Below are 14,614 nucleotides of genomic sequence, written 5' to 3'. Positions count from 1 at the left end.
CACCTGCAAACTAACTTTTTGGGATTCATGCACAAGGACCCCCAGGTCCCTCTGCACCGCAGCATGTTGTAATTTCTCCCCATTCAAATAATATTCCCTTTTACTGTTTTTTTTCCCAAGGTGGATGGATGACCTTACATTTTCCGACATTGTATTCCATCTGCCAAACCTTAGCCCATTCGCTTACCCTATCTAAATCTCTTTGCAGCCTCTGTGTTTCTACACAACCCGCTTTCCCACTAATCTTGTGCAAATTTTGTTACACTACACTCTGTCCCCTCTTCCAGGTCATCTATGTATATTGTAAACAGTTGTGGTCCCAGCACTGATCCCTGTGGCACACCACTAACCACCGATTTCCAACCCGAAAAGGACCCATTTATCCCGACTCTCTGCTTTCTGTTAGCCAGCCAATTCTCGATCCATGCTAATACATTTCCTCTGACTCCGCGTACCTTTATCTTCTGCAGTAACCTTTTGTGTGGCACCTTATCGAATGCCTTTTGGAAATCTAAATACACCACATCCATCGGTACACCTCTATCCACCATGCTCGTTATATTCTCAAAGAATTCCAGTAAATTAGCAAAACATGATTTCCCCTTCATGAATCCATGTTGCGTCTGCTTGATTGCACTATTCCTATCTAGATGTCCCGCTATTTCTTCCTTAATGATAGCTTCAAGCATTTTCCCCACTACAGATGTTAAACTAACCGGCCTATAGTTACCTGCCTTTTGTCTGCCCCCTTTTTTGAACAAAGGCATTACATTAGCTGCTTTCCAATCCGCTGGTACCTCCCCAGAGTCCAGAGAATTTTGGTAGATTATAACGAATGCATCTGCTATAACTTCCGCCATCTCTTTTAATACCCTGGGATGCATTTCATCAGGACCAGGGGACTTGTCTACCTCGAGTCCCATTAGCCTGTCCAGCACTACCTCCCTAGTGATAGTGATTGTCTCAAGGTACTCCCTTCCCACATTCCTGTGACCAGCAATTTTCGGCATGGTTTTTGTGTCTTCCACTGTGAAGACCGAAGCAAAATCATTGTTTCAGGTCTCAGCCATTTCCACATTTCCCATTATTAAATCCCCCTTCTCATCTTCTAAGGGACCAACATTTACTTTCCGTTTTATATATCTGTAAAAGCTTTTACTATCTGTTTTTATGTTTTGCACAAGTTTACTTTCGTAATCTATCGTTCCTTTCTTTATTGCTTTCTTAGTCATTCTTTGCTGTCTTTTAAAATTTTCCCAATCTTCTACTTTCCCACTAACCTTGGCCACCTTATACGCATTGTTTTTTAATTTGATACTCTCCTTTATTTCCTTGGTTATCCACGGCTGGTTATCCCTTCTCTTACCGCCCTTCTTTTTCACTGGAATATATTTTTGTTGAGCACTATGAAAGAGCTCCTTAAAAGTCCTCCACTGTTCCTCAATTGTGCCACTGTTTAGTCTGTGTTTCCAGTCTACTTTAGCCATCTCTGCCCTCATCCCACTGTAGTCCCCTTTGTTTAAGCATAGTACGCTCGTTTGAGACACTACTTCCTCACCCTCAATCTGTATTACAAATTCAACCATACTGTGATCACTCATTCCGAGAGGATCTTTTACTAGGAGATCGTTTATTTTTCCTGTCGCATTACACAGGACCAGATCTAAGATTGCTTGCTCCCTTGTAGATTCTGTAACATACTGTTCTAAGAAACAATCCCGTATGCATTCTATGAATTCCTCCTCCAGGCTACCCAGTGCGATTTGATTTGTCCAATCGATATGTAGGTTAAAATCCCCCATGATTCCTGCCGTTCCTTTTTCACATGCCTCCATTTTCACATGTCTCCATTATTCCCTTGATTATTGCCCGTCCCACCGTGAAGTTATTATTTGGGGGCCTATAAACTACGCCCAACAGTGACTTTTTCCCCTTACTATCTCTAATCTCCACCGACAATGATTCAATATTTTGTTCATTAGAGCCAATATCGTCTCACAACTGCCCTGATATCTTCCTTTATTAACAGAGCTACCCCACCTCCTTTCCCTTCTTGTCTATCTTTCCGAATTGTCAGATACCCCTGTATGTTTAATTCCCAGTCCTGGCCACCCTGCAACCACGTTTCTGTAATGGCACCAAATCACACCCATTTGTAATGATTTGTGCCGTCAATTCATTTACTTTATTTCGAATGCTACGTGCATTTAGGTAGAGTGTTTTAATACTAGTTTTTAAACCATGATTTTTAGTTTTGACCCCTCCTGCAGCCCCTTTATATTCATACATATTGTCCCTTCCTATCACCTTGTGGTTTACACTTACCCCAGTACTACTCTGCTCTGTTGCCTCCTGCCTTTTGCATTCTTTCTTGGGATCCTGTTCATCTGAGCTCTCACCCATTCTAACTAGATCAGAGCCCTCTCCTGTGTTCCGAATACTCCTTGCATTGAGGCACCGAGCTTTCATGTTTGCCTTTTTAACACACTTTGACCCTTTAGAATTTTGCTGTAAAGTGGCCCTTTTTGTTTTTTGCCTTGGATTTCTCTGCCCTCCACTTTTACTCATCTCCTTTCTGTCTTTTGCTTTTGTCTCCTTTTTGTTTCCCTCTGTCTCCCTGCATTAGTTCCCATCCCCCTGCCATATTAGTTTAACTCCTCCCCAACAGCACTAGCAAACACTCCCCCTAGGACATTGGTTCCGGTCCTGCCCAGGTGCAGACCGTCCGGTTTGTACTGGTCCCACCTCCCCCAGAACCGGTTCCAATGCCCCAGGAATTTGAATCCCTCCCTGCTGCACCACTGCTCAAGCCACGTATTCATCTGAGCTATCCTACGATTCCTACTCTGACTAGCACATGGCACTCGTAGCAATCCCGAGATTACTACTTTTGAGGTCCTACGTTTTAATTTAGCTCCTAGCTCCTTAATTCGTCTCGTAGGACCTCAACCCTTTTTTTTAAAACCTATATCGTTGGTACCAATGTGCACCACGACAACTGGCTGTTCACCCTTACTTTTCAGAATGTCCTGCACCCGCTTCGAGACATCCTTGACCCTTGCACCAGTGAGGCAACATACCATCCTGGAGTCTCCGTTGCGGTCGCAGAAACGCCTATCCTTCACAATTGAATCCCCTATCACTATCGCTCTCCCACTCTTTTTTCTGCCCTCCTGTGCAGCAGAGCCAGCCACGGTGCCATGAACTTGGCTGCTGCTGCCCTCCCCTGATGAGTCATGCCCCTCAACAGTACTCAAAACGGTGGACACAAAAAATCTGCAAAGAGACATAGGGTAAGTGAGTGGCCAAAACTTTGGTAGATGGAGTATAATGTGGGAAAGTGTGAGGTTATTCACTTTGGCAGAAAAAAATAGAACAAATTATTTAAATGGAGAAAAATTGCAAAATGCGACAGTCCAGAGGGACCTGAGGGTCCTTGTGCATGATACACAAAAAGTTAGTATGCAGGTACAGCAAGTAGTTAGAAATCAGGTCAGGTGGATAAGGTGGTTAAGGCGGCATACGGAATGCTTGCCTTTATTGGCCGAGGCATAGAATATAAGAGCAGGGAGGTTATGCTTAAATTGTATAATACTTTGGTTCGGCCACAGCTGGAGTACTGAGTGCCGTTCTGGTTGCCGTATCATAGGAAGGACATGATTGCACTAGAGAGGGTGCAGAAGAGATTTACTAGGATGCTGCCTGGAATGGAGAATCTTAGTAATGAAGATAGATTGGATCGGCTGGGTTTGTTCTCATTGGAACAGAGGAGGTTGAAAGGAGACCTCATCGAGGTGTACAAAATATTGAGGGGCCCGGACATAGTGGATAGTAAGGGCCTATTTCCATTGGTGGTGAGGTCTATTACGAGGGGGCATAGTTTTAAGGTGGCTGGTGGAAAGTTTAGAGGGGATTTGAGGAAGGGCTTCTTTACACAGAGGGTTATGGGGATCTGGAACTCGCTGCCTGGAAGAGTGGTGGATGCAGAAACTCTCTCTACTTTTAAGAGATGGTGGATGGGCACTTAAATTACAGTCACCTGCAGGATTACGGACCTCGAGCTGGTAATTGGGATTTGACTGGATGATTTTTTGTTGGACGGCGCAGATATAATGCTAAGTACTGCAGGGAATAGAATACGGCCAGGGTGATCTCCTGGACTAGTTTCAATCACCTGGATAGGTCGGAGAGGAATTTTCCCAGATTCTTTCTCCCTAAATTGGCCTGGGTTTTTATCTGTTTTTTGCCTCTCCCAGGAGATCACATGGGATGGAGTGTAGAATGTTTCAATATAAGAGGTGTCGCAATTGTGAACGACTGTCTGGTTGGGCTGGGTGCTCTTTGCCTTTCCGTCATTGTTCATAGGTTTATATGTAAACTTTCGGGCTGCTGACCAAGGGCCATGCTACTCTTTATCAGCCGGCGCAGACACGATGGGCCGAAATGGCCTCCTTCTGTTCTGTAAATTTCTATGTTTCTATGAAAGGCAAAGGAGTATTTTGCAAGGGAGATGGAGTATAAAAGCTACAACTGTACAGGGTATTGGTGAGGCCACACCTGGAGTATGGCGTACAGTTTTGGTCTCCTTATTCAAGGAAGGATTTACTTGCATTGGAGGCAGTTCAGAGAAGGTTCACTAGGTTGATTTCGGAGTTGAAGGGGTTGACTTATGAAGATAAGTTGAGTTGGTTGGGCCTATACTCATTGAAGTTCAGATGAATGAGAGGTGGTCTGATTGAAACTTATAAGGTAATGAGGGGGCTCGTCAAGATGGATGCAGAGAGGATATTTCCACTCATGGGTGAAACTAAAACTAGGGGACATAGTCTCAGAATAAGGGGCCACACATTTAAAATTGAGATGAGGAATTTCTTCTCAGAGGGTTGTAAATCTATGTAATTCTCTGCCCGAGAGAGCTGTGGAGGCTGGGTCATTGAATATATTTAAGGCGGAGATAGACAGATTTTTGAGCGATAAGGGAGTAAAGGGTTATGGGGAGCGGGTAGGGAAGTGGAATAAAACCAATCCAACACTAAGTAATTACTTGAAAACCAAATGATGTAAAATACATTTAATTACTAAGAATTTGCATTCCTTTAATTAAAAAAAATGTCCATTTACATTGCTAGCATTAAAACATTTTCAAATATGTATTGACAATTTTCAGCATGAAGTTTACACCATAGATACATAAAAAAAGCAACCCTAAAAAAAAAATCCATTATGCATACAATCTTTGTACAAGAGCAAATCATTTCTATATGATAAGGCAGTAATGTCTAATTCACCATACCAATTTAATTATTTGTAATTTCCAAGCAAACTACAATTCAGGTCAAGCAACAGAAAATATGAGGATAATCTAAACAGACAGTCAAAAGCAATGCTTACCTCATGTGCCAACATTTTGTAGAGTTCATCTCTGGTTATAGCTATCCTCTCCCTGTCCATACTGTCCACAACCACGATCACAAACTGAAACACATTCATTAAGAGCTAAAAACAGAAGTACTGAATTTGCTATGCAATATAATTACAGCTAGTTATACCTGTACAACCAATAGTAGAACCCAGCTTATGGCAGATTCTTGTAGGTATACAAGGCTGTGCTAACCAGAGACTTCTTGTGTTACAAGAAGCTGACTAAGACACAGTGGGCAAGATTTTTCATTGACGCCCAAATCGGATGCGAAGTCACCCAAATCAGATGTGAAGTTTGTGGACTAACCCGCCCAAAACCGATAAGGTGAGGCATGAACATTGAGGTTTGTGTGTCTCATATTACCATAGGAAGAGTGAACAATCAACACTACTAGCAGATGTAATTGGCAGTGCACTATTGTCAGGGTGTGATATCCTATTGCTTCTCTGTGGCGCCATCTTAACCAGGAAGTCAGTGGGTTGTTAAAATCGTCTGGACCTCCCACCAGTTGCATGTTAGGCTGCTTTCCCGCCTGGGAGTTAAAATACCCACCAATGATTTAGGATAAAGTAGGACAAAGGTCTTGGACATTATGGAGTTAGGATTAAAACAAACTGAAATGCAAGACTTTCCGAGTCCCTGTATCACATGCTTGGGTAAGAAGTAGATTAGACATGTCAATACATGGCTAGAAAGATACTGTAATATCGAAGGTTTACGATTTCTGGGGCATTGGGACAAATTCTGGGGCAGAAGGAAGCTCGCGAGATAGGATGGTCTTCATCTGAATTAGACTGGTACTGATGGCTTTCCAGAAAGGGTAAATAAGCCATCCCAAGGCCTTCATCACAGAAGTGCACGGGGAAAAAGAAATGCTGAAGCAAAGAAGGAAACATTAGGAGGGCTGAACAAAAGCTATGGGGGAGAATTTAAGCTAATAAGGAAGGGAAGGGTTAAAGTGAACAGAAATAGAAAGGGAAAATAGGCTGATGGAGGTAGATACAGAAAGTTGATGTTAATGGTTTAGAGCAGAGATGGTAGGTGACAGCACTGATATAGCAGGTAAATGTTTGGAGTATACTGATATGACCACATGTAGAAATGATAAAATGAACATTAGACCAGGAAATGGCTGTCTTGAGCTCCATGTAAGAATTATAGGAGTCTTGGGAATAAAGCAGAAAATCTTGAGGTCTGTGCTGGAGAGGGAATCTATGGCAATGCAGAGATCTGGTTCAATAATGACAGATTGGATAAACTTACAGGGATACAGAAAAAGGTGTGCAGGAGCAGGTGCCGTCTTTTGTGTGAAAGAGAAGTTGATTATAATGGATATAGATCTGTATGGGATCCGGGTGCAGATAAAGTTGAAACCTTGTGGATAGGTTTAAGGGAGAAGGAATGTGGTTATGTGCATCAATCATAGACCACCAGCCCAGGAGGAGGAATTAGACAGACAGAGAACTTTATAGCCAAACACAGGAAGCATGTATCGGATCAGACTCAGTTGTTATGGGTTAAATAAATTAACCAGGAATAGATTTGGAAATCTATAACAAAATAGAAACAGGATTCCAAACCCAATTTTGGATTATTGCACTGAATAATAATCGACGAATCCACAAACAGGTAAGCAATATTCAATGATGACAGAAAATGGTAGAGCAGGTCAAAATTGAAACACTTTGGCAATAGTAACAATACAGTGGAGTTTAAGGTTAGAGTCATTACAGAAAAAGAGATGATTACAATATAAAATATTTAATTTTAGAAAGGCACATTTTGAGGGGGATAAGTTAAGGAAACTGGCCTGGAGTACATTGTTAGAATTGAAAAGTACGAAAGAAAATTGGATTATCTTTAGAAACACTGAGCCTCCCACACAACGGGCAGAATATGGGAAAATTACGCGTGCTTTGCCTGTGCTTTTCCATCTCTTGACATTAACAGAGACAATACACCTGCTGTTTTCTATTCAGCTGCCCACTGAACATCAGTCCCTGGTGCTGTAAGGCCTCAAAATTCAGCCCGTTATGAGTAACACAATGGTTGTTGCACCCAGATTCTCAGCGGAAAAGTGGAATTTAGGGTCAATTGGGCGGTTCCTAAAGAAAATGGGCGATAAATTTTAAAAATCACTAAAAATGTACCCCAAAGTTGTGGGTTGGGTCTAGGAATAGAAAAACAAAATATTTTTTCAAAAAACAGAACATAAAAAAAATTAAAATATTCTCCAGACTCTTAACCTAAATCACCACAACAGAATTTTAAAATAAAGAGTAAAAAAACAATTACTAACCTTTTTCTTGCAGAGCTACTCACCTACCGCTCAGCTCCGCTGATTCTCGGGAGTGTTTTTTTTTTCATACTTACCTATGGGTCACCGCTGAGCCAAATATCGCAGCAGGGCGATCTGAGGACAGTGCACGCCGGCGGACCTCTCCCCGGCAGTACCTCGAAACCGCCGGCGTAACTCAGGTGGGAAATTTTTCGCTCACCTGGTTATCGCCCACAATGGCCAATATCGCCCAGAAACCAGGCGGTAAGCCAATGGAAATTCTAGCTCATAGAACTTATAACAGAAGGAGGACATCCAGACCATCATGCCTGTTCCCCATTGATATTTTATGTAGAGCTTCAAGTTAAATTTTTACCTCCGTGTTGGTATAGTAGGTGTTCCATGATGAACGCAATGACTCCTGACCTCCAATATCCCACATTAGGAAATGTGTGTTATTCACCACGATCTCTTCGACATTACTGCCAATTGTAGGTGATGTGTGTACAACTTCATTCATGGAGCTGGAATGGTAGAAATACAACCACAAACATTTGAAAATATTTCTCAGAGTCCCAGACTATCTAATAAGAGAATGTTGAAAAGAATTAAGTGAGATCACCACTTTTAACCTGTAACACTGCATAAAGTTGACAACTGTATAAATGTTCTCATGACACCAACAACCTTTTAAGAACACAGCTCAGCATTTACTCTGAGGACCAAGAGTACGGTCTCTAGCAGCAATACCTTCTTGTGGATCGGCTGTGCTTGCCACTACCAATAGAGCTGGTACATATTTAAGCAGATTATACCACAGCCTTATTAATGAGAATGAGTTTGTTGATTCTGGGCAAGTTCTCATTTATATTAGCTATGTTCTTCTGCAGAGTTTACTGTTCAACATTATTACTGTATTCAGTTTCCAAGGCTTCCACTTTCACATGACATTTTTATAGGTCAATTTGCAACTGTCTATTGGGACAATTCCATTCTTCACATTTTTAAGCTGTTACAAAACAAGAAGTAACTGCTACCGTAGTTTGGGTTTGAACCCAAGCATATCAGTGATCCCCACTTTCTCAGAATACTTCTGTAAATAAACAGTTTTTGTCTCTAACCATCTATGATGCAAGGCTCTAGATCTTTGGAGGATTTGGGGAAAGCAGCCAGAATACTGAAGCCAGAGAGTGTGTGGGCAAAGATAGTCTACATTGAGTTTTTCTGTTTAAAATGATTTGCAAGGTTAAGAAATCAACTATTTGTTATATTGGTAAAATAGCTTGCAGCTAGTTATTGGTTACGCATACCATAGTCATACCTATATGGCTCAGAGACATGGACCATATACAGTAGACACCTCAAAGTGCTGGAGAAATACCACCAGCGATGCCTCCACAAGATCCTGCAAATTCACTGGGAGGATAGACGCACCAACATCAGTGTTCTCGATCAGGCCAACATTCTCAGCATCGAAGCACTGACCACACTCGACCAGCTCCGTTGGGCGGACCACATTGCCCGACATGAGACTCCCAAAGCAAGCGCTCTACTTAGAACTCCAACATGGCAAGCGAGCTCCAGGTGGGCAGAGGAAATGTTTCAAGGACACCCTCAAAGCTTCCTTGATAAAGTGCAACACCCCCACCGGCACCTGGGAATCCCTGGCCCAAGGCTACCCTAAAGTGGAGGAAGAGCATCCAGGAGGGCGCTGAGCACTTCGAGTCTCGTCGCCGAGAGCATGCAGAAACCAAGCGCAGACAGCGGAAGGAGCGTGCGGCAAACCAGACTCCCCATCCACCCTTTCTTTCAACGACTGTCTGTCCCACTTGTGACAGAGACTGTAATTCCCGTTTGGACTGTCGAGTCACCCGAGAACTCACTTTTAGAGTGGAAGCAAGTCTTCCTCGATTTCAAGGGACTGCCTATGATGATGACGACTCATACCAGCACCTCACTTTTATACTAAATTTTCATCCATGTTGAACAATAAGTTATGGTTCACAGTCTGATGAACTTGATGTAACTTAACTAGCAATTGAGGGCTATTCAGTGGATATAATTTAGTTGGATTTTAAGAAGGCATCTGATAAGGTTCAATATGCCAACCTGTAAAGATTAAACTTCTTGGAATTCATTCCAAATGAGCAACCTGGACGGACAACTGGCTTGGCCATAAGAAACAGATGGGATGAAATAGAAAAACGTGTCTGGAAAAAGTGACCAGTTGAGTTACGTAGAATTACACAGAAATTACAACCCGGCAGTAGGCCGCTCATCCAACCAGTCAGTGTTGCTGTTCATCCTCAACACGAGTAATAGTCCTTAATCGCATTGCCTACAGTGTCCCCGTATTCCTTGATCCTTCTTCCTTCAACCACCTTTTGAACTTATTCTTCAATGTTCACATGGTCTCTGTTTCAATCACTAACTCCAGTAGTGTATTCCACAGTCGCATAATCTACTATATATTTTTTTTAAGTTTTCCGTGTTCTCCGTCCTAAATCACATACATTTAATCTTATATCTATGCCTCCTTGTTCTAGACTACTCAATCACAGTCTGTTTCTATCTTCATTGCAGAGCTTTCAGCAAGCCAGGTTATACCCTCTGGAACTCTCTCCCTAAACCTCTCCCTTCACATCAACTTCCCTTCCCACCTTTAAACATTTCCTCAAAGCTGCTTTTAGTCATGAATTCAGTCACCTCTTCCAATTATTCTAACTACTGCTCACTCCATTCACCGTGAAGCATCTAGGAACATTTCATCATGTTAATGAACAACATGTGTGTGTGTGCACTAGGTCTGTGCAGCAGAGCTAGTCTCCAGTCGTCTTGGTTAATCCTTGCTACTGGACCAAGCCAGTCAAGCCAGTGTGGTGGCTGGTGTGCAACGGCCATCACAGTTAAAAAATTCCACGCACAGGCATCTTCCACCCTTCAAGATTTAGTTCGGGACCTGGATTTTTAGGTCCTTCATTGAAACACCCGTGAACTTCTTGACGTTGAAGCAAGTCATCCTCGATTCGAGCGACTGCCCATGATGATGATGATGCACAATATAAATGTTAGTTATTATGGCTGCTGCACCTAGTGGCCAAATAATGATCCATTTTGTTTGGAGTTTTTGCATCCACATTAATTAATTTACAACACTTAGACCAGAGAGCTATAACTTTCAGTCAGTCTGGACTGGGACTGTGAAAAGGAAAATTGCATTTCAGCGTCACTGATACGGATTTCAATAGCAGGAGTGACATCCAGAAAAAAGTGTATGCCAACCCTCACTCAATTTAGCATCTATCAGAATTCAGATTTTTTTTTTTGAATCCCACACATTTGTTACCAATTTGCTGTGTGCAACCAGACTGGTTTTATAATTAATGCAGTTGGTACCTTTTATCTTTCTAGAATGCTAGTGCAGAATACAAGAAAAAAAAACTTTTGATATTTAGCAGTAATGCAACTGAAATTCTTCAACTCAGTACAAGTTACATCTACAGGGAAAACATATTGGTTTAGAAATTAAGCACTTCAATAACTTTTTACTTTCAGCAACTTCGGAGGATAAAATCATACTGATGTACAATTGTGCTTTAAGAAAAAAAAATACTGATAACTTAAAACTGCATTTTTAATCTCAGGAAAAGACTCAATTATCTTTTGAGAGTTTCCCCAAGAGTATTTGTGTGGGCTGCTCCTATTTCTTATGTCCTCATGTTACATTCCCCCAACAGAATGAAAATAAAACTTGATGGAATATTCTAAGAACAACAAAACTTAAAGGAGAAGAATGTTCAACTGAATCATAAGACGAAATGCTGTCAAGAGATGCCCGTACACTTACTGGTGTGTCATTCCTTGTGACTTTTATATACTTCAAAATTACTAAAGACAGCCAAGGAAAAGGGACGATGCGCAGAACTGACTCCTGATGCAACATCTTAAGCCCCACTCAACTAATATTAGAAATGGAAATGATGGGCTGTGGGTGGCACTTGATATTTACATAAAAATGCCAACTCCAAGATTGCTTCCAGTGGTTTTAAGGCATAAAAACAAAGAAAATAGAGAGTTAGATGTACACAAATCTCCCTTTATAGCACGCGATCCGTGGCGAGAAGTTTGCCGTTTTCGCCCGCAAGTGATTTCAGTGCAGTGTAGTGGGGAATCCCTAACGCGATCTGCTGTGACGTCAACAAACCATCTAAGCTACCAATCACATTATTCAGATGCGCATGCGCAACATTTGTGGACTGTTTAAAAAGGGGTAATAGTGGCAAACGTTGTTAGTTTGCAGTTATTACCCACCGCAAATTCCAGCCCATCATGTCAGTAGATTACACTCCCAATTTTATTGTACTGCTAAGTTTCAGAAAGCTTCCAACTCAAAGAGAAGCATCAACTCACAGCACATTTTGTGCATAAATCAAGAAAATCTGAATAAATTTAGAAGCTGGGATGCAGAAGTAGGCTATTCGTCCCAACCAGTCCACATCGCCCATACCCTCTCAACGAGCAATCTGAATATGAACTTTTGGGTTTATTGGTTATGCAAAGTATTTCAGGGAGAACTATCATTGTTTACCCTACTGTACGGTTTGCTTTATTTTATACTAACCTATATAGTGAAGGTAAAGGCATGAAAATATTGTGCAGGCGGAGTTTTCAAATTCCATTATATGACACTGTTTCAGAGATGAAAAATGGGCATAGCTTCAGAACTAAAATGGTTTAACACAACTCCAAGAGTTCAAAGGAACTATTTTAGTCACTTGTTGCACCAACACACCATCATGCAGATGGTCAGGTACGACATTACATCATAACTGTGAATCTCAGTCTGCTGGGGTTGGGGGAGGGGGCGGGAACAGGGCCAACATAGCATGTGGAGAAGCATTGCAGTGAATGCAGTTAAAACAATGACTGTTCATACACAGGTAAGGAACAGCCTAAGCAACAGTCCGTTTACATTTCCAATTGGTTTGGTGTTGTGCATTATGAGTGGGGTGGAACCTAAAGTGTGATGGGAAAGTAAGGACGAAAGAAACTGGCGAATGGAAGTAAACCAAGCAGTTCTGACAAAAGCTCATCGACCGGAGACATTATCTCTGTTTCTCTCTCCACAGATGCTGTCTGACCCGCTGAGAGCTTCCAGCATTTTCTGTTTTTCTTACGGATAGAAAAATATTTCCCACAATCCTAAATCATACAAAATTCTTTAAGCACCAACTCTACAGAAAGACGACTACTACTACTACTACAAAGCACTCTCAAGCTTGTGAAATAATATCAGGCAAGGCGAGTACCAGGTTAAGTATCCCATTCGAGCAAAGAATACGATATCCATGTCACTGAGAATGCTGGCAATAGTATTCAAACGTCATGGAACGATGGAGAGGCTGCCAAAGATCATGTAATACAATCTAACTACTCCACCTACACTGCAAGCACAGTGGATTCTATTCAGCTAAGTAAACAATATTGGTGCAACACATTGATTCTATAAATGCAATAGGATTTTTGTTTTAAATAAATAAAGGATCCGTGACCCTGTTTCTCTTTCTCGCCGCCTCCCCCACCCCACTCCTGCAACCTCTTTTTAACAATCTTTTCCTCCTGGGGCATACATCGCTTGCTGCTTGGAGGGCAGACTGGCCAGTCTGCTCTCGAAGAACATAAGAAATAGGAGCAGGAGTAGGCCATTTGGCCCCTCGAGCCTGCTCCCCCATTGAGATCATGGCTGATCTTCTACTTAAACTCCACTTGCCTGCACTGTCCCCCTATCCCTTGATTCCCTTAATATCCAAAAATATATCGATCTCTGTCTTGAATAGGCTCAATCACTGAGCTTCCACAGCCCTCTGGGTAAAGAATTAAGTGAGTAGTCGAGGTAAAAACACCACCTAATTTTCTTGCTTTCTTGCCTTCCTTCCTCTCCCCCTACCCTATTCCAAAAGGAAATCAGAAGCACCTCCCAAAATGTTTAGCAGGAACCCAGCAAAATAAGAGAAATTAAACTTGTAATCCACCACCAGGGAAGCTGTGTATTGCTGCTATAATTACATCATTAGCCTTTCTTCTATATTGAGTATGTTCATTTGTTTTTGATATTCACACATTCCAGATTGATCTGGGAACATTTATGACAAACATTCGTATCTTCACTTTGTAATCAGTTTTTAGTCATTTGAAACCCTTTGGGGTAGATTTTCTGCTTTGGGCGCAAATTGCGCTGCTTTTACAAAGTGAAATCGTGGTCAAGTTTCCGCTCAAACTAATTTGCATAATCACAAACCAGGACTCTTTCATAAACCAATGCAATCAGGCATTATTTTCCTTTTTGCTACAGTTTTATTAATACAGCTGAAAATGGGTTTATCAGAAAAAATAAGCATTTTTAATGAGTCAAGTCCACCGGTGAGCAACCCGATTTTAAACTAAACTGAGCCATTTACTAGTTCTATTGGTGTATACTAGTCAGTTCCTTGGTAAATTAAAACATTTTTAAAATATGTAAAAACTTTATAAATGTGCCCACTAGTGCCTGCGTGCCTAAAAAAACAAGCTCAATTTGAAGAGCCTCCTCGAACGGCCGCAATCGGCGGAAACTTGCCATGCTCATTATTTCCATCTGGGGATGTAGTCAGTTTTGTGGGCGGGGCCAGAGTCCAGCTCAATGTTTATTCAACCAGCGTTAAGGATCGTGGAAATTCAATTTACACTTGATGTAACTTGTGTTTAAAATTCCGCAATCTTTTATAATGGTTTGGACGATTTCAGACGGATTTTGCTGATAAAATCAACGCAAACCCTAGGTCTTTATGTTGATTCAAGACAAGCAAGGGAGAAGAGGAAATAAGACACGAGTTTAGAAGATAATGGCCCAGAATTTCATGTAATGGTGATATCGG

The 14,614-nt window shown here is 41.6% G+C and overlaps 1 protein-coding gene across 1 annotated transcript in view; it reads right to left on the bottom strand.

Moving 5' to 3' along the window:
* The window catches only part of arl5a (ADP-ribosylation factor-like 5A), a 70,581-nt gene that overhangs the window by 25,674 nt on the left and 30,293 nt on the right, over positions 1-14,614 (bottom strand). Inside the window, exons 3-4 of the mRNA XM_070875300.1 lie at positions 8,077-8,224; positions 5,392-5,475 (exon numbers count right to left, since the gene is read on the bottom strand). Coding sequence (XP_070731401.1) covers positions 5,392-5,475; positions 8,077-8,224 — 232 coding nt within the window. The remainder of the gene's footprint in view (positions 1-5,391; positions 5,476-8,076; positions 8,225-14,614) is intronic.

The sequence above is a fragment of the Pristiophorus japonicus genome, chromosome 3 (assembly GCF_044704955.1).
Source record: "Pristiophorus japonicus isolate sPriJap1 chromosome 3, sPriJap1.hap1, whole genome shotgun sequence".
NCBI lineage: Eukaryota > Metazoa > Chordata > Chondrichthyes > Pristiophoridae > Pristiophorus > Pristiophorus japonicus.
The sequence above is the reverse complement of the archived record's forward strand: the minus strand, read 5'-3'. Positions and strand labels throughout refer to the sequence as shown.